Consider the following 20063-nt stretch of genomic DNA (forward strand, 5'->3'; position numbering starts at 1 on the left):
CAGAAGAGATCAATACAGTTTAGGCATCTAAATCAAGGCCAAATTCTCAAAAATACTCAGCCCCCAGCAGCTCCACTGAAAAACATGGGAACTTCGGAGTGCTGAACCTTTTTAAAAACCTGGTCACTTCATTTAAGTGCCTAAACAGGAGCTGTGTTTGTCTGAAAATTTGGCCCTTTCATAAAAGCCTGATTTTCAAAGGTGCTGAGCACTCCGTAGTTCCCCACCGAAGTCCCGAGAGAAACTATTGCTTACGGTTCGTATTGACGATTTTCAGAAATGCTCAGTGGCTCACAGCTCCCATTGACTTCAGCAGGAGCTGCTAGGTCTGCAGCACTTTTGAAAATCAGGACGCTTACTTATGCACGTCATACAGACTTAGGAGCCCCCATTTTAGAAAATTTTGACCTTAGTATCACATTTCAATTTCAACCTTTCAGAAAAAACCTTCAGAATGTTGGGCACATTCTACCACTAAAATCAGGCCAGAAAGGTGAACGTGAGGCGAGATTTTCAACAGTACCTATGGCCTTGTCTACATGGGAAAGTATAACCTATGGTGTGACTTTAAACCCAACATTATCATACCACTATAACCCCATGTAAACACTTATTCTGATATAACAATGTCTTTTTTTGGTTTTGTTTATGTTGCGTTGGAAAGGATTTTGTTAAATCTAGATAAGGCATTCCTATACCATAAGAAGTGTCAACACAAGGGATTATATCTGTATAACTCTACTGACACAACTGGTAAGAGATTAAGGGTACGCCCACACCACAAATTAAGGTGTGATTGTAACACAGGTAGGCATACAGTGCTAGCTTTAATCTAGTTATTGCTTGTAACAACAGCAGTGAAAATGCGGTGGTACAAGCCCTCCAGGGACTCTGGGTATGTACTTGAGTTGCTGACCTGCGCCGGGGTCCTTGCTGCTATATCTTCACTGCTGTTGTTACCTGAAGTTAGGTAGATTAAAGCTAGTGGCAGGTATTCCTGCTCATGTTGCAATTATACCTTTATTTGTGGTGTAGACAAACCCATAGAAGCAAAAGTCCCTGTGAAAGTCAATGGAAGCAGTACTTCTAAATCTTTTAGGTGCTTTTGAAGACCTCCTTCTTAATAAATAGCTCCATGGGAAATTAGAGCCACTTCTAATGGAAGCAAAATGGTTTCAAGTTCCAGTATTCTCAGTGGTTACTTTTCAAAGCTGATAATCAAAGTAGAAGAAAAGCCTTTTGAGAGGATTAACTGACAAAGAATTTTTTTAAGGTTTGTGTGGCAAACAAATGAGAAAAGTAGGTTGGAAAATTGCAGGTGTCGTGTTTCACACCTGTTTCACAGTTCTAGTATTACAAATCCCAAATATCATAGTAATTGACACTGCTTTAGTGTCCACTGGTTCTTCAAGGTTGAGATTTAGTCACACAAAAGTTATGAAATTCAGAGTTATGGTTCCCACGGTGACCTATGGGACTTAAGCACATGCTAAAATTTAAGTACATGTACAAATTAAGTATTTTGATGAATCGTGGTCTAGGTGTATATGACATTTCTATTTTATTTCCAAATCATTTTTGAGCCATCCAAAGCCAAGAAGATTCTGAACAGAAAAACAATTTTTCTTCATATCGGGATCACTCCAAATGACTCTGCAGTTTTCCGTTAATTATTCTGAAAAAAGCAACTTCTGACCTGAAGGCTACCATTAGGAATCTAAGCCCAAAAGCTCATTTTATTTGGGAAAATGATCAGACTGCTAAAAGAAGAGGTCTATAATTTAAATCCCAATTCATTCCTAACTAGAGATGCTAGTGACAGTGCAACCATACAGACTTAACATCAAATTGAAATATCTGCAGTGTCACAAGTGTAACTGTTCAGTAAAGCACAGGCTTATCCTTTTATTATGGCAGAAGTAGTATCCATTGGAAATTTGTCCCAATGATGTAGCTGAACTGGTACAAACTCGTAGTGTAGACAAGGAAAGCTATGATTTGTACTGACCGAGCTTTGCCTGGTTTACAGCATGAGACCTCACTTGAGCACTATGTCCCAAATTTTACTAGAATGTGGTGTAGCAACACAGGTTTGTGCGTGAATTACGCAGTGTGCAATCTAGCAAATTAGCAAGGATGGGGACAGGACCAAAACTGGAGTTTACCATGCCAAACAACTAACTATAACAGAGATTATGAAATGACAAAGTAAGAAATTACAGGTCAGATCTGCAGCTGGTGTATATCTGCACAACTCCGATTACTTCAGTGAAGCTATGCCAATAAACACTAGCTGGGGACATGGCCCTGTGCATTCAAACTGTGAGACACCATCTCCAGAAAAATCTCACAGGTTAAGTTTGTTATTTTACAAGGTTTTATTTGTTTAAATTCAAGTTTTTACTAGTTCTTTTTATTCCCATTCCGGCGTCGTGGAGTCATCTTTACATGTAAGTGCACAGATATTGGTGTTGCTCGTGTCGAGGTTTTTGTTAGTCTGCAACAAAAAGACAAACAATAAAGGAAAGGGGTTTAACTATCCTTGCCTTGTGATATATACTCATTTTCAATCCTTAGGTGGTGCCACCTCGTTTTTTGGCTGGGACTACTATAAAATATGGTAACTGAGATTATTCAGAGCTGCTTAAAAGATCAGGACAACCAGTTCTTGCCAAAATTAATGGATTTTGAGCATCCAAATCCCCTAGGTTGCTTTGAAAACCTCACTTGGTGTGATCAACACATCTGCAAAGGTTGACAATAGCATTGGGCAAATTCTAATTTATTTATTGCGCTTCTGCAAAACTTGCTCCTCAGGATTTTGCTCTAGGAAAACAAAACCCAAATCTGGGGTGATTTGGATATGGGACCCTTACATCCACATCCCCACAGTTTCAGGGCATAATAGATAAATGCTTCTGGCTCTGACGCATCTCTAGCTGACAAACATCTCAAGCTGCCAATCAGGGTTCAAACCGAATAATTTGTTTAGGGATGAGGGCGAGATAAGGCATTGGTAGGTCCATTCTCTGGCAGGAAATGCTGGTTATTTGGAGCAACTGGAGTCATTCCAAAGGAGAAAAGAAATTACTCTCCAAATATAAATAAATCATAATAAGAATAAGAATGCTTTAGTAGATTATACATACATATTATCTATATATATATATATATAGAGAGAGAGAGAGAGAGAGTGCTTTTCATCTTGAAAACACGTAATGTTAACCAATCAGATATATGTATTTATTTTATTTTTATCATAAAAAAATAAAAATACACCCATTGCCTAAAGAGGATGCGCACATGAATAACAATCCAACATTTTGGCTGCATTTAAGGGAATGCAACCTACTCTTCAGTTAAAAATTCAGTCTTTCTGAACATACAAAAGAGCTATGCACTGAATGTTATAACCAACTCTTTCAGACAATTGAGAAACCCCAAAAAAGCCACCCCATTACCAGTCTCCAGACATCTAGACCCTTGAGTGTGTAACAGGGGAGGTGATTTTGCCTCTGAATACAGCATTCTGTTTTTGCCTCTGAATACAGATATCAGAATACTGCATCCACACCGATGCCCATATTTTAAAAAGGGAAGTGGTGGATTCTCCATCTCTTGATGTCTTCAGATCAACACGGAATGCCTTTCTGGTAGGGCTGTCAATTAATCACAGTTAATTCAAGCGATTAGCTCAAAAATTTAATCACAATTTAAAAAATTTATTGCGATTAATTGCACTGTTAAACAATAGAATACCAATTGAAATTTATAAAATATTTTTGGATGTTTTTCTACATTTTCAAATATATTGATTTCTATTACAACAGAGTACAAAGTGTACAGTGCTCACTTTACATTATTTTTATTACAAATATTTGCACTGTAAAAGTGATAAACATAAGAAATAGTATTTTTCAATTCACCTCGTACAAATACTGTAGTGCAGAGGTTCTCAAACTGTGGTCCACGGACCACCAGTGGTCCACGAGCTCCATTCAGGTGGTCCATGGATAGTTCTCTCTAAGGTGCCTGCCTGGGTGGCCACACATGAGAGAATGAAGAGCCACCCACCAAATTAGTGGAGCCACACAGGTGTGGCTCCACTAATTAGGTGCCTGGACCCTGGAGAAGATGCACATGTAAGGTGAGTTGGTGGCCTTGGGGGGAATAGGGCATAGGTGGGAGGGGGCAGTGGGGTGAGAAGAGGGGGTGGGGGGAACTTGGGACATGCAGGGCTGCGGCAGCCAGAGAAAGAGGCGACTTTCTCCAGCTCCAGGGCTGTGGCTGCTGGGGAAAGATGGCCCTCCTTCCCAGCCTCAGCTCTGTGGCTGTTGTGGCAGGGGAGAGATTCCCCCCCCTTCCCACCTCCAGCTCAGGGGTTGCTGTGGTGACGGAGAGAGGGCACATCCATTAGAAAGTTAACACTACTGATATTAAAATATGAGTTGTGTGCTTTTATTTGTAGAACAAAAAAACATTAAATATTACTTTTTTTAAAAAACCACAGTATAGCACTTTTATCCAAAGCACTTTACAATAGTTAGCTAATCCTACAAACAATATTTGGAAAGATCATTAAGTGGTCTGTAGAGACCCCTCAGAAATTTTCAAGTGGTCCACGGGAAAAAAAAGTTTGAGAACCACTGCTAGTGTAATCTCTTTATCATGAAAGTACAACTTACAAATGTAGATCTTTTTTGTTACATAACTGCACTCAAAAACAAAACAATGTAAAACTTTAGAGCCTACAAGTCCACTCAGTCCTACTTCTTGTTCAGCTAATCGCTAAGAAAAACAAGTTTGTTTACATTTACAGGAGATGCTGCTGTCTGCTTCTTATTTACGTTGTCACCTGAAAGTGAGAACAGGCATTCACATGGCACTTTTGTAGTCGGCGTTGCAAGGTATTTGTGCCAGATATGCTAAACATTCTTATGTCCCTTCATGCTTCAGCCACCATTCCAGAGGACATGCTTCCATGCTGATGATGCTCATTAAAAAATAATGTGTTAATTAAATTTGTGACTGAACTCCTTGGGGGAAAACTATGTCTTCAGCTAGGTTTTACCCACGTTCTGCCATATATTTCATATTATAGGAGTCTCGGATGATGACCCAGCACGTTTGTATTAAAAATATTTTCACTGCAGATTTGACAAAACGCAAAGAAGATACCAATGTGAGATTTCTAAAAATAGCTACAGCACTAGACCCAAGGTTTAAGACTCTGAAGTGCCTTCCAAAATCTGAGAGGAACAAGGTGTGGAGCATGCTTTCAGAAGTCTTAAAAGAGCAACACTCAGATGCGGAAACTACAGAACCCGAACCATCAAAAAAGAAAATCAACCTTCTGCTGGTGGCATCTGACTTAGATGATGAAAATGAACATGCATCGGTCCTCTTTGCTTTGGATCGTTATCAAGCAGAACCCATCATCAGTATAGACGCATGTCTTATGGAAGGGTGGTTGAAGCATGAAGGGACATATGAATCTCTAGCGCATCTGGCACATAAATATATTGCGACACCAGCTACAAAAGTGCCATGCAAATGCCTGTTCTCGCTTTCAGGTGATATTTGTAAACAAGAAGCGGGCAGCATTATCTCCTGCAAATTGTAACCAAGTTTGTTTGTCTGAGAGATTGGCTGAAGTAGGACTGAGTGGACTTGTAAGTTCTAAAGTTTTACACTGAAAAATAAAACAATGCAGTTATTTTTTGTACATAATTCTACATTTGTAAGTTCAACTTTCATGATAAAGAGATTACACTACAGTGCAAATATTTGTAATCAAAAAAATATAAAGTGAGAACTATACACTTTGTATTCTGTGTTGTAATTGAATCAATATATTTGAAAATGTAGAAAGCATCCAAAATATTTAAATAAATGGTATTTGTTTAACAATGCGATTAATCGCGATTCATTTTTTTTAATCGTGTGATTAATCATGATTAATTTTTTTAATCACTTGACAGCCCTAATTTCTGGAAGAGATGCTTTAGCCAAACACAAGTTACTGGGCTCAGTACAGGAGTAACTGGGTGAAATGTAATGGCCTGTGCTATACAGAAGGTCAGATTAGATGATCGAATGGCTCCTTTTGGTCTCAAATCCGCTGAATCTATGGATACAAAGAATGTACTGGTGGTACAAGAGCTACAGGTTTTTCTGAATAGATGAGTAAACGGTAAATGACTTCACAGGTAATTTTCAACCCAATCCTTTCAAATCGACACAAAACCGGACACTGTATTAGCTTTCTACAATGCTGATCTAGAAGAAAAGATTGGCTGCTCAGCCCTGCAGCAGGGAAAGTATGGCAGAACTAGCCTTTTCTACTTACTTCTTTGATGCTGCACGCTCAGTGACCTTCTTTACCACCCCAGTACCTTGGGGGGGCAAAGTCTTGCTCTTCACAACTGGGAGTTCTTGATATGAAGTTTGTACCTGGGCCTCGGTACATAAACGGGACGAACGCCACTTCTTCCCCACAGGTATTTCAACAAGCGAGGTCTGCACCTGGGCCTCGGCATATTCAGGGCGTGGAAGCTTCAGCTCTACCTCCTCCTTCAGCGTCTCCTCTTCTAATATTTTAACATCTGGGGGAGTCGGAGGCGCTTGTCTTTCTTCGGTTATTTCAACCCTGGTGGTTTGCATCTCAGCCTGTGTTTGGGATAGGGAAGGAGCCTTTTCTTTTGCCTCTAGCAATTCAAGCCTGGAGGTTTGCACCCGGGCCTCAACTTGTAGTCGTGATGAACGCCACTTATTCCCTGCTGGTATGTCTACATACGAAGTTTGCACCTGGGCCTCTGTCAATGTTAGTGGGAGGGGCTTCTCTTTAATTGGGGTAGCAGGCATCTCATCCTCCAACTCTGGTACTTCAAAATAAGAAGACTGGATATGAACCTCAGTTTGTGATGGGGAAGGAAAGGCAGTCTTTGCTTCTGTTTCTGCAAGTTTGGAGGTTTGCACCTGGGCCTTGATTTGTGAGGGGGAAAGAGGCACTTCCTCTGCTTCTGTTACTGTAAGTTTGGAGGTTTGCACCTGGGCCTCGGTTAATGACAGGGAAAGAGGCACCTCCTCTGCTTCTGTTACTGCAAGTTTGGAGGTTTGCACCTGGGCCTCGGTTAATGACGGGGAAAGAGGCACCTCCTCTGCTTCTGTTACTGCAAGTTTGGAGGTTTGCACCTGGGCCTCGGTTAATGACGGGGAAGAAATCTTCTTCAGTAACTCAATACTTGACGTTTGCACCTGGACCTCAGCTTGTAGCCGTGACGAACGCCATTTATTCCCTACTGGTATGTCTACAAATGAGGTTTGCACAGCAGCTTCAGCTACGGTTTTGGTGAGAGGCTTTTCTTCTATTGGGAATGGGGCCTCCTCCTCCTCCTCTGCTTCCGTTACTGCAAGTTTGGAGGTTTGCACCTGGGCCTCGGTTAATGACGGGGAAAGAGGCACCTCCTCTGCTTCTGTTACTGCAAGTTTGGAGGTTTGCACCTGGGCCTCGGTTAATGACGGGGAAGAAATCTTCTTCAGTAACTCAATACTTGACGTTTGCACCTGGACCTTAGCTTGTAGCCGTGATGAACGCCATTTATTCCCTACTGGTATGTCCACATATGAGGTTTGCACAGCAGCGTCAGCTATGGTTTTGGTAAGAAGCTTTTCTTCTATTGGGAATGGGGCCTCCTCCTCTTCCTCTGCTTCCATTACTGCAAGTTTGGAAGTTTGCACCTGGGCCTCGGTTAGTGAGGGGGAAAGAGGCACTTCCTCTGTTTCTGTTATTGCAAGTTTGGAGGTTTGCACCTGGGCCTCAGTTAATGATGGGGAAGAAATCTTCTTCAGTAACTCAATACTTGATGTTTGCACCTGAGCCTTGTTTACTAAGAGGGAAGAAAGCTTTTTCAGTAACTCAATACTTGAGGTTTGCACTTGGGCCTCAGCTTGTAGCCGTGATGAACGCCATTTATTCCCTACTGGTATGTCCACATATGAGGTTTGCACAGCAGCGTCAGCTATGGTTTTGGTGAGAGGCTTTTCTTCTATTGGGAATGGGGCCTCCTCCTCCTCTGCTTCCGTTACTGCAAGTTTGGAGGTTTGCACCTGGGCCTCGGTTAGTGAGGGGGAAAGAGGCACTTCCTCTGTTTCTGTTATTGCAAGTTTGGAGGTTTGCACCTGGGCCTCAGTTAATGATGGGAAAGAAAGCTTCTTTAGTAACTCAATACTTGACGTTTGCACCTGAGCCTTGTTTACTAAGAGGGAAGAAAGCTTTTTCAGTAACTCGATACTTGAGGTTTGCACTTGGGCCTCAGCTTGTAGCCGTGATGAACGCCATTTATTCCCTGCTGGTATGTCCACATATGAGGTTTGCACAGCAGCGTCAGCTATGGTTTTGGTGAGAGGCTTTTCTTCTATTGGGAATGGGGCCTCCTCCTCCTCTGCTTCCATTACTGCAAGTTTGGAGGTTTGCACCTGGGCCTCGGTTAGCAATGGGGAAGAAAGCTTCTTCAGTAACTCAATTCTTGACGTTTGCACCTGGGCCTCAGCTTGTAGCCGTGACGAACGCCATTTATTCCCTGCTGGTATGTCCACATATGAGGTTTGCACAGCAGCATCACTTTGGGTTGTGGGGACAGGCTTTTCTTCTACTGGGAATGGGGCCACCTCCTCCTCCGTTTCTGTTAATGCAAGTGTTGAAGTTTGCACCTGGGCCTCAGTTTGTGATGGGAAAAGAGGCATTTCCTCTGTTCCTGTTATTGAAAGTTTGGAGGTTTGTACCTGGGCTTCCTTTTGTGAGAGGGAAGAAAGTGTCTTTAATAATTCATGATTTGAGGTTTGCACTTCAACTTCAGCAAATAATGGGAATAAATTCTTCACCTGCATGTCTTGAAAGTCAAGATCTGGGGTCTGCTCCAGGGGCTCACTTTCTATGGGGAATAAAGTCTCTACATCTAGTACTTCAATATGTGATGTTTGCACCTGGGCCTCCATTTGCGATGGCAATGAAGTCTCCTCCTCTGATATTTCAAGATCTGAGGTTTGTACCTGGGCCTCACTTTCAAATGGGAGGAAAGTCTCTTCGTCTGGTAGTTCGAGATTTGAGGTTTGCACCTGAGCTTCTGTTTGTAATCGCGACCAACGCCACCTATTTCCTGGTGGTATTTCGACATAGGAAGTTTGCACTTGGACATCGGCACAGACTGAGTCTTCTGCAATTTGCTGTAAACGACAAAAAACAAACCCCCCCATAAATATGTCCATCTACTTTTCAAAGCAAAAGTGAAGCTCCTGTGATGATGCACTCCATATGTTTTATGGAAATATGCTTATGAGTGTAAATATGATGCAATTGGAATATGCTTTATGCAAAAGGTCTCTTGTAAGGTATCATAACAACGGTTATAACCTACTGAACATATTCCTCCTATTTGTATGCATGTATCATTCTTGTATCTGAAGCTAGAAAAATATAAAGTATAACTCTGGGGTCCTATTGTAATTATGTAAAGTGTTGGCCATTGATGATGGTTTGGAATCTTGATGGCTCCCATTGACTAGGACAATTGGTTGTAAATGGCTCTGTTTACTTGCAAGCCTTCCTGTGTTTGTGTAAGCCAGCCCAGGAAGAATGGAGGCTGGGGGATCTCACAGGACATGTGACCATGTCACATGATGCTAAAATCCATCTTAAATCTGGTACTTTTTCATTTAGGAGGAGGGTGGGGACCCAGAGAGACAAAATATACCTGACTTGGGCCAAAGCTATAAAAGGGGGGTAGAACAGAACAAAGGGGGCTGCCAGTCATGAGAAATCCCCTAGTTACCACGTGAGCTGGAACTAACAAGGACTGTACCAGGGGAAAGGATTGGGCCCAGACTAGGAAGGAATCTAGTCTGTTAAAGAAGCTTATTGGAATATCTCAGAGGGTGAAATTTTACCTGTAAACAGTTTCTTAATGTATTAAGCTTAGACTTGCGTGTTTTTGCTTGGTGACTTACTTTGTTCTGTCTGTTATTACTTGAAACCATTTAAATCCTATTTTTGATACTTAATAAAATCATTTTTATTTATTAGTAAACCCAGAGTAAGTGATTAATATCTGGGGGAGCAAACAGATGTGCATATCTCTCTATCAGTGTTTCAGGGGGCAGACAATTTATGAGTTTACCCTGTATAATCTTTATACAGAGTAAAACGAATTTACTTGGGGGGTTGGATCCCACTGGAAACGGAGTGTCTGGGTGCTGGAGATAGGTGACTTGCTGAGCAGTTTTTGGTTAAAGTCTGCAGCTTTGGGGGTGTGGACCAGACCTGGGTCTGTGTTGCAGCAGGCTAGCATGTCTGGCTCAACAAGGCGGGGTTCTGGAGTCCCAAGCTGGCAGGGAGAGCAAGTTCAAAGGTAGGAGAGTGTCTAATTCCTTGGTAGCGGCGGAAAATGGGCCATGTAGTTCTGGGGCTCAAGGCAGGTCCCTGCGGGAAGGGCTGGATAGAGCCAGCTTCTGTCCTGTGATCATCTCCTTGGGGGAGGGGGATGTTCCACCTTGTAACAGGGAGGCCTTCCCAGCTGACTGCCAGGAAGTTGCAGGTCAGCAGGGGACAGGCCCAGGGGTGCACATAAACATGAATCCCAGAGGTGGAAGTTGGGATCCTGATGACCGCTGCGGTAGGAACAACCCCGAGGGCTCTGTAGCCCCAAGCTGAGTGAAAGGGGGGTGAGCCCAGTGAAGGGTGAGTCCACCAGGGAGGGTTCTCGAGTCCCAAGCTAGCAGGGAAAGCAGGCTCAGAGGTAATTCCAGCATGTCAGGTGACAGTCCCAAGGGGGACTCTGTGACCGAACCTGTCACAGCTCCACAGCTAGAAAGTCCTCCACCCCTGCTGGCTTGGCATAGCAACCCACACAAGCCAACAAAATAAAGAACAGCCAAAGAGACCTACAGGACATTGTTCTCAGACCAGTAGTTTACTTGCTGCTGCTTTTAGTGGACAGCAGCATGGCACAAGGTAGTGCCCCTGTCTGTTGACTGAGCAACGAGGTGGAGGCTGTGGTCATTATCTGCGCCAAAAGATAGACATCAGCATCCAAGCGGCTCATCTTGTGGACAATGAAGAACTGTGATGGCAGTAAAGGAAACAGAAGCAGGCAGTATGCTTTGTGCATGTGTCCCATTTGCAACCACTCAGCCTGCATGCTTGCATTTCAGCAAGAGATGTCCTAGAAGTAGGATGACCAGATGTCCCAATTTTATAGGGACAGTCCCGATTTTTGGGTCTTTTTCTTATATAGACTCCTATTACCCCCCATCCCTGTCCCGATTTTTCACACTTGCGGTCTGGTCACCCTACTTAGAAGGGTGCTGGGAAATGGAGCGATGGCAAGTCATTGGCCATGTGATTATTGTACAGCATTTGCATGAGTACTGTGCAGTTTTAAAATGGGGAGAAAAAAATGCATGGCTTGCCAGTTTTACAATTTGATATGTTATCCAAGAGCATCCCTCACAAAAAGGATACAAAAGTCAGGGCTGCAACGTTTAATTTCTCTGTTGCTTGGGGGTTCAGGAAAACCTTCAATACTTAACTTGATTTTATCAACAAATAAAAATGTTAAGGGACAGATTTTTCAAACAAGCTCAGTACCCAACAGCTCCCAGTTAAGTACCTAAATAAAGTGGCAAGGTTTCCAAAATTGTTCATCAGTAACTATTAAGAACATGGGAGATCTCCATTACATGACAGTTTTACCACTGACATCAGTGACAGCTGCATTAGGCACATGCTGAGAACTTTTCAAAATCCTTCCCAATGGCAGCTGAGCCTAGGGTGACCAGATCACACAGGTGAAATATCAGGGGACGCGGGGGGTGAGGGTGCAGGGGGAAGCAAAAAAAAAAAAAAGCCGGCAGAGGAAGCAAAAAAAACCACGGCTGGCCTCCACTCCGTCTCCACCTCCCTCCCTCCCTCCAGCGCTTGTGCCGCCATACAGCTGATCAGCGCAAGCCTGGGGGGGGGGGGGAGGAGGAGGAATGCAGCGTGCTTGGGGAAGAGGCGGGGCCAGGGTGGGGATTTGGGGAGGGATCCAATGGGGCAGTGAGGGGCGGGGCTAGAGGTGGGGCCAGAGCAGGGATTTGGGGAGGGATCCAATGTGGGAAGGAGGGGGTGGAGTTGGGGCGGAGGGGGGCGCGAGCCCCCTCCAGGCTCCGCTCCGCCTGTGAACGGAGACAAAATATCGGGACAATTCACGTCCCAACCGAAGGTAGGTCGGGACGCAGGACAAATAAGCAAATATCAGGACAGTCCCGATAAAATTGGGATGTCTGGTCACCCTAGCTGAGCCCCTGTGAAAATTTGACCATTTTGTTTAGGTGCCTAAATGGGAACTGAGTTCCTTTTGAAAAATCTAGCCTTAAAAGTAGCTTAAGACCAAAATCTCAATTATTTAAAACTCGTTAGAATCTGGTTTTGAACATACCCTTCACATTCAATAGATCTTCTCTGGGGTTATTATTATTAGGGAAATCTACCATTCTGTTTCTGAGATTTAAAAAGTACATAGCCCATATTTATGTATTACCTATACAAAAACAGTATTTTGTATTCCCCTTACTGGCTGTGTTGCAGCTGTTCAGCTGACCAACAAACCCTATTTCCAGAGCAATGAAGAGTAATGTTATTATTTGTATTGCAGTAGTCCGGAAAAATCCCTGTCATGGATCAAGACCCCATTGTGATTGGCACTGCACAACAAGGAACAAAAAAATAGTAACAGCTCCTTGGGGTGAAACCTATCATCGTCAAAGATTATTGGATGGTGGGGGAAACACATGAAACAAATCAAAGGATAAATACATTTCAAATCCTATTAGAAACAGGAGCGTGGGAGAAGCTGTAGGATTTCATTATGTGCACAGTGGAAAAAGATAAAAACAGAAAGAGATTTTATTCTTGAAATCAATGGAAGAATAAAATTATTTTTATACCCCGTGACAGTGTTTCTTTAAATTTTAAAAGGACTCATTCTCTGTAGCATAATAATAATAAATTGCAAGCTATTGAAGAGCTAAATTCTAATCCAGTTACTCCCAAAGAATAGGTCCTTACTCCACAAGTAGCACCTGTATGAATAAACGGGACTACTTACGAAGTAAACGAGCATTCAGTGTGCAGTAAGGGTATCAGGGTCTAGCCTTACACGATATATATTATGATTTTCAAAAGAGCCTAAGAGAGGTAGATGCCCAAATCCCATTAAAATCCACGCACACACACAAATAGGGTAGAACATATCGAAAAGGCTAGTATCTTTCTGGGATGTACTAACAGGAGTGTTATTTGAAAGACACAGAAAGTAATTGTCCCACGGCACTGGTGAGGCCTCAGCTGGAGTACTTGTCCAGTTCAGGGTGCCACACTTTAGGAAAGATGCAGACAAACTGGAAAGAGTCCAGAGCAAAGCAACAAAAATGAGGTTTAAAAAACCTGACCTGTGAGGAAAGGTTAAAAAAAATGGGCATGTTTAATAGTGAGAAAAAGAAGACTGAGGGGAGAGCTGATAGTCTTCAAATATGCTAAACGCTACTACAAAGGAGGATGGTGATCAATTGTTCTCCATGTTCACTGAAGGTAGGACTAGAAGTAATGAGCTTAATCTGAAGCAAGGGAGATTTAGGTTGGATATTAGGAAAAACTTCCTAACTATAAGGGTAGTTAGGCTCTGGAATAGTCTTCCAAGGGTGGTTGTGGAATCCCACCACTGAAGGTTTTTAAGAACAGGCTGGACAAACACCTGTCAGGGATGGTCTAGGTTTACTTGGTTCTGCCTCAGCATAAAGGGGTGGACTTGATACCCTCTCAAGATCCTTTCCAGGCCTATATGTCTATGATTTCTAAGATATTATAACCCAAAGGCACTCCAGATCATGTCTATGTTTATCATAGTGAATTTAACAGATGGGCTGTAGGAAAGATGCAACTCAAAGTGCATTCAACCCATGTGATTATATGTAACAACACATGCCATGTCGTGCATTATTTACTTAAAAGAGCACATGTAATTAAAGCTACCACTCCCCACAAGTCCTTCTGCTCATGCAAATATTTACCAGTTTTATTTCTGCCGCCTCCTCAGCACGTTCCTCCGGCTCAACGTCGTTTATATTTATACTGCAACACGGGATGGGACAGAGAGATTCAGAGCCTGTTAATCTCTCAACAATGGTGCATTTAATTAATACAATAAAATAATGCGTAGCTATCATAATACACAACACAGAAAATCTGTAAAATAGGAAGGACATGACCCCAACAGATTCTAACAGTTTTGGGGTGACTTAAAGCAAAATGTCTTTCCCTCACATTTGGCACAGGAAGGAATGATACTTGTAGAGGTGCTGTGCTTTCTCTCTTGCCACCCCTTATGTGTAGGAAAACCTCCTCATACAAATTCATAAAGTTGCGACCCTATATTCTCAGTCCCTCCTTAAAACTCGCCTCTGCCAAAACACCTATAAATCCCTCCTGTCTGGTGTTTCGGCAGGCAACCAGCAAGCTGAGACTTCAGCTTTCCTGCTAAACCTTCATTTTATTGTTATTTCATCTTCCAAACTTGAACCCAACACCCTCTCTGCAATCCACATTGGTTTTGTCCACCTAGCACATCCTGTCATATGTGAAATCCTGGTCCCAGTGACGTCAATGAGAGTTTTGCCATTAACTTCAGTGGGGCCAAGATTTCACCCCTAGATTATACACGCTCTAGGCCAGGGACTGGAGATTTTGCTACACGACCCTATACCTACGAACAGCAAAATACAAAACTGTCCTTTCTGAATTTCCATCTTTAATAATCCAGTGCTGAACATGCTTTCTGGATGGAGGGCCAGAGGTGATGGCAAAGGTGGTTTTAAGCCTTCTTTGCAGCGAAATCTTCAATCATGGGGCCAGCTGGCTGTCAGTCTGGCCCTCTGCGTAAAGTAGAGCAACCTCAAGGCTGTTCTACTTCACACTTGGCTGCCTACAGTCCCGCACCCCTTTTTGTCTAGCCATGCCATCTCCCACTGGTGGAGAGCTGCTGGAGGAGCACTAAGCCAGTCACCAACCCCAGGTGCAGCGTTCATGTCAGGGAAAGGGGCACGAAGGGGCTGGAGCCAGAGCATACTGTGTTCCAGCTATTCTCTGCTTGGCTGGGCCCTTGAGGGCTACGGGAAACGGAGTGTGGACTGGCAGCGGTTCTCAAATTGTGGGTCAGGACCCCAAGGTGGGTTGTGACCCCATTTTATTGAGGTCGCCAGGGCCAGTGACCCAGGGCTGAAGCTGAAATCTGCGCTCCACCTCCACCTGGGGTGGCAAGAGGCCTGGGCTCCGGCCCCCTCTCCCCCCACTCAGGACGGTGAGAGTCTCTAGGGTTACCATATTTCAGCAAGCAAAAAAGAGGACGGGAGGAGCTCCGCCCTAGCTCCGCCCCTGTCCTGCCCTAGCCCCGCCCCTGCCACTTCCCGCCCCCCTCAGAATCCCCAGCCCTCCCCCTGCTCCTTGTCCCCTGACTGCCCCCTCCTGAGACCCTCCCCCCATCCTAACTGGCCCCCTAGGACCCTACCCCCTACCTGTACCCTGACTGCCCAAAACCTTATCCACCCTCCCCAGAAAGCCCCCCCTGAACTCCCGACCCCCCCCTCCCTGTCTCTTGACTGCCCCCTCCAGAACCTCCCTGCCCCTTCTCCGACCCCCTGGCCCCCTTACCCTGCCGCTCAGACCAGCGTGCCGGGGAGGAGGAGCAGGGAGTGGAGCTCCAGACTGCCGGTGCAAACGGCCGGCTGGTGATCTGCGAATGCGGGGAAGGAGGGAGGGAGTGCTCTCAGCTGCAGGGGAGAGGAGGGGGAAGCAGAGGAGGGGCTCTGGCTGTCGGAGCCCCATGTAAATGGCACCATCTGGCCGGCTGCCCTGTTAGCCGTGCGCGCTCTGCATGTGGGCGGGGCGGGAGTCCGGACATTTACAAATTCCCCCCGGGCGCTATTTTTAACTCTAAAAGCCGGACATGTTCGGGGGAATCTGGACGAATGGTAACCCTAGGTGAGAGGCCCAGGCCCAGGCCCTGCCTCCCACCTCCCCAGGGGTCATGTAGAAATGGTGTTGTCAGAAGGGGGTCAGGCAGGGCCCAGTGGACAGGGAGAACAAAGCCGGCCTCGAGCCCCTCCACCCGGGCGTCGGGCAGAGAGCTCAGACTGGCGCTGGGCTCTCTCCTCATGATTTTACCTCAGCTGTTGGAGCTTGAGCTGACGGCCCCTCGTTGTGTCCGCTGGGGGCAGGGCGCCCCGCTCTGGGCTCACTCACGCTCTCCACAAGGCCATGCCGGTGGCTGGCTGGCTGCCCTGAGAGACCCCCGGTGACTCCTCTCAGCTCAGACCGCACCCTCCCTCCCACACACCCAGCCCAGCCGCGCCTGGACAGGCCTGGCTCTGCACTGAGCCCTCTTGGCCACCGGGGACAGCCAGGGTGCCAGCACCGAGGGCAGCAAGATGGCCTCTGTTCCCTGCGGGCACCCTGCCGGTGGAGCCATGGAGAGGGCACAGCCGGATGCTGCAGGACCTTGCCAGCTGCCAGGTAAGAAGGACACGATGAGGGGCAGATTGCTCAGGGGCCTGGCTGGGGGGAGGGAATAGGACTTAAAAGGGAACAAGGTGGAGGGACGGCGGCTCCAAGAAGGAACATGGGGGTTCCCCTTGAGCCCTTCTACCTCCATTCTGCCCTTCCATGAAGCCCGTGTCCCCGGGGGAGATTGGCAGGTCAGTCCCTGTCTGGGTCACTCTGTCCCATCTGGATAAGCTCTGTGCACTCAAACCACCTGCACCGTGTCCCTGAAACATGCCATAGCCAGGGCTGGGATAACCATACAGACCTTAGTATCCTAGTACTGCATTAGTAGCTGATGGCTGCGAAAATGGTCCCTAGCATGCAGGAAGGTTGGGCCCAAGCTTTGTCTGCTTTGAACAGGGTCCGATGGTAAAGAGTTTGGGACCCGCTGGTCCAGCATTTGCTGACTTTCACAGTGTGTTGCAAGGAACTATTATTTCCCATGCTATTTCCGAGAAGATGGGTGAATGGGAGAGAAGGGCTAAGGGGAAAGGCTCTGGATTTTATGGATTGGGAAGAATCATGATGGTTGAACTGAGTCAGTTTGAACTTTTGCATGTAATTGATGGCATTGTACATGACTTGGGAGCACTGGAAAAGTGCATTTGATAGAGATGAACACCCAGTATTACTGTATTGTATTTTGGTTACCAACTTTTTGTTAAAGACAAAAATAAATGGCTGATAGTACATTTTCTTATGCAAGAATTGAAAGGGAGCATAACAAATGCAAAAGGTAAGGGACTACAGTAGAGCTATGAGGAAAAGGGAATAAACAACATGCCATAATCACAGCATCTTCCTCATTTCCTTTCTTAAAGCATTGTGTAGTGTTCTTGTGAGCAATTAAACAGCTGCCGTGTTCTACCACAAAGGTGGCTGCATTTCAGTGAAGGATGAAGTGACCCCTACATGCTGTTATGCATAACTGTGCCCATAACCAGTCACACATTTAGTACCTTCTGACAATCACAAACTGCATTGCTTTTACAAAACACCTACAGCAACTTTGTTTAGCACCTTTCATCCCAAGGTTTCCCAAAGTGCTTTACAAGATTATATGTGCAATGTATTGTTAAACTGTCCAACACCACTCGGTCCTCCATCAAAGGGATGAACAAAGCCGTGGAAAGCAGAACTGTTCTGGAGATACCAACATCTCCCTATTAAAGGGCCCCATCTCTCCCCTACCTTCCCCAGGGCCATATGTGTTGTCTCATGCCAGACTTACAACTAAGGCCTTGTCTACACTAGATGGGGTGCCTATTTAGCTATATTGGAAAAAACACTTTTAGGGGAGATACAGTTTATACTGTCTGGCAAAGTACCTTCTCCTCAACAGGCTCAGTCCTTTTTAGCCTTATAGACAGAGGCTTGGGCAAGTCAAATCCTTATAGGTAACACAGGGTCCGGCTATTCCTTTCCTCAGTCAGTCCCTTGTGCTTGTTTTCCTTCCCTTGTAGGGAGGGAGTGCAGCCTTCCTTCCTGGAAGAGTTCAGTGTCTTGCTGCACCCTGCCTTCCTTCCCTCCCCCCCTCTCACTACTCCTTCTCCTTCTTCTTCTTCTTCTTCTTCTTCTTCTTCTACGCAGCCGGGAAGGGTTTAAAAAGGTCTCACACTGTTGGAGCCAGCTGAACCTAATTAGTTCCCTGGTAACCCCTTTTCCAGCTGAACCTTATTTCCCCATGGTTCTCTCTCCTCAGTGGATAGGGAGAGGCCTTTTAACCCCCTGGGACTAATTACTTCCCCTCCCCCTTATAGCTGTTTGTCCTGGGTTTACCACAACTGGCAAAAGAATTCTTACTGCTTAACAAAATAAGCTATACCAGCAAAAGGATGTTTTTGTTAGTATAAGTACATTTACATGAGGGTTTTTGCTGGCGCAGCTACTATATCAGGTAGGGGGCAATTTTTCCACACTACCTACCAACATAGATAAGCTAATAAAACTTTCAAGTTAGTCAATTCCTTAGAAACAGAGATGTGGCTTACCTTATTGAAGATTTTGTTTGCGGAGGGCCAGCACAGCAAAAACATAATTTCCAGCTCCCTGTGAGCAGAACAGCAAAAGACAGAAGGACAGTAGGGCTTTTGCCTTCCAGTGTATTCATCCCATGTACCCCTAAACCTGGAAAACGATTGATTGATAGCTTCCCAAGGTCAGAAGGGACATCTGGTTTGATCTCCTGTATAATATAGGCGATAGAATGTCCCCAACATAATTCCTAGAGCATATATTTTAGAAAAACATCCAATCTTGATTTAAAAATGGTCAGTGAGGGAGACTTTACTACGGTAAATTGTTTCAATGATTGATTATACTCACCATTAAAAATGTGCACCTTATTAAAATGAACCCTGACTCTGGCTGAACTCCCTGAACCTAAACACAAACTGAGCAACTGGTGCTGATTATATGCATAGGCTAGGTCTATACTAGGAAATGTTTACAAAAGATTGCTACCATTGCAATGTTCGGAGCCCTAGTGTAGGTAGCGAGCCTAGTTGACAGTGCTGACACACTTCCTCACATGGCTAACACAGCAATATTAGCAACAGTGGAAACTCTTCTAGACAAGCAACAGAGGATCCTGTGGCACCTTTGAGACTAACAGAAGTATTGGGAGCATAAGCTTTCGTGGGTAAGAACCTCATCTGAAGAAGTGAGGTTCTTACCCACGAAAGCTTATGCTCCCAATACTTCTGTTAGTCTCAAAGGTGCCACAGGACCCTCTGTTGCTTTTTACAGATTCAGACTAACACGGCTACCCCTCTGATACTCTTCTAGACAAGGCCATTCAGAAAAGAAAAATCTTAAAGTCACTGGGGTCTCCTGTTTCTGTTAAGTGAGCATTTTTTTGGAGTGGGAAGACATGACCAAATTAGTTCCATCATCAAACAACTCTACTGCCTCCCTATGCATTGCAAAATCCAGTTCTAAACTGACCACTTTAATGGATGCCAATCTCACAGATTTTGTCTATCCCCTCTCCTTTCACTTTTCACATCTCTTGTTTTAATTTGGCCTTCTCTCCTTCCCTCCGTGCAACTGGGTGCTGCCTATGAAGGAAGCTTCTCCTTCACCGTTATTGCCATCTGAAACATCCTGATTGTATCTCTCTGCCTCTCCAATTATCCATCTCATTTCAAACAGCTGGTGGAAACATAACTTTTCTCTCTGCTTAGTTTTTCTTTCTCTCTGCTGTTATTGTATTGTTTAACTCAGCAAGGCAATCTGGGATACAATTTGAATGAAAGAGATACAAAATTAAGTTGCATGGTATACCAGTTATTCCTCAAAAATGCCATGCAAGAATCCTTGTGACAATTAGGTGATTTGGAAGCACCATAGAGGGACCCCAACATTTCTCATACGTGATGTAGCGCTATACTATAATAATGAAGTGGTACTTTGTGAAATAAGTTTTAGG

The 20063-nt window shown here is 44.7% G+C and overlaps 1 protein-coding gene across 1 annotated transcript; it reads right to left on the reverse strand.

The window, feature by feature from the left end:
- Positions 1-2023: 2023 nt before the first annotated feature.
- On the reverse strand, positions 2024-19123 carry LOC122174288 (uncharacterized). Its single transcript, XM_065595874.1, has 4 exons — positions 18625-19123; positions 14107-14167; positions 6350-9225; positions 2024-2497 (listed from the first exon to the last, which is right to left on the reverse strand). Exons 1-4 carry the CDS (start codon positions 18741-18743, stop codon positions 2404-2406), a joined length of 3150 nt encoding a protein of 1049 aa, XP_065451946.1. The 5' UTR covers positions 18744-19123; the 3' UTR covers positions 2024-2403.
- Between the last annotated feature and the right edge of the window lie 940 nt (positions 19124-20063).

Source organism: Chrysemys picta, chromosome 5 (genome assembly GCF_011386835.1).
Source record: "Chrysemys picta bellii isolate R12L10 chromosome 5, ASM1138683v2, whole genome shotgun sequence".
NCBI classification, from domain to species: domain Eukaryota; kingdom Metazoa; phylum Chordata; order Testudines; family Emydidae; genus Chrysemys; species Chrysemys picta.

Excerpts from the sequence above, each read along its gene's own strand:
- LOC122174288 (XM_065595874.1), bottom strand. The coding sequence starts at position 18,743 with ATGAATACACTGGAAGGCAAAAGCCCTACTGTCCTTCTGTCTTTTGCT. Across the intron at positions 14,168-18,624 it reads CAAACAAAATCTTCAATAAG|TATAAATATAAACGACGTTG; the intron begins GTAAGCCACATC and ends CCCGTGTTGCAG. Across the intron at positions 2,498-6,349 it reads GAGCGTGCAGCATCAAAGAA|ACTAACAAAAACCTCGACAC; the intron begins GTAAGTAGAAAA and ends TTTTTGTTGCAG.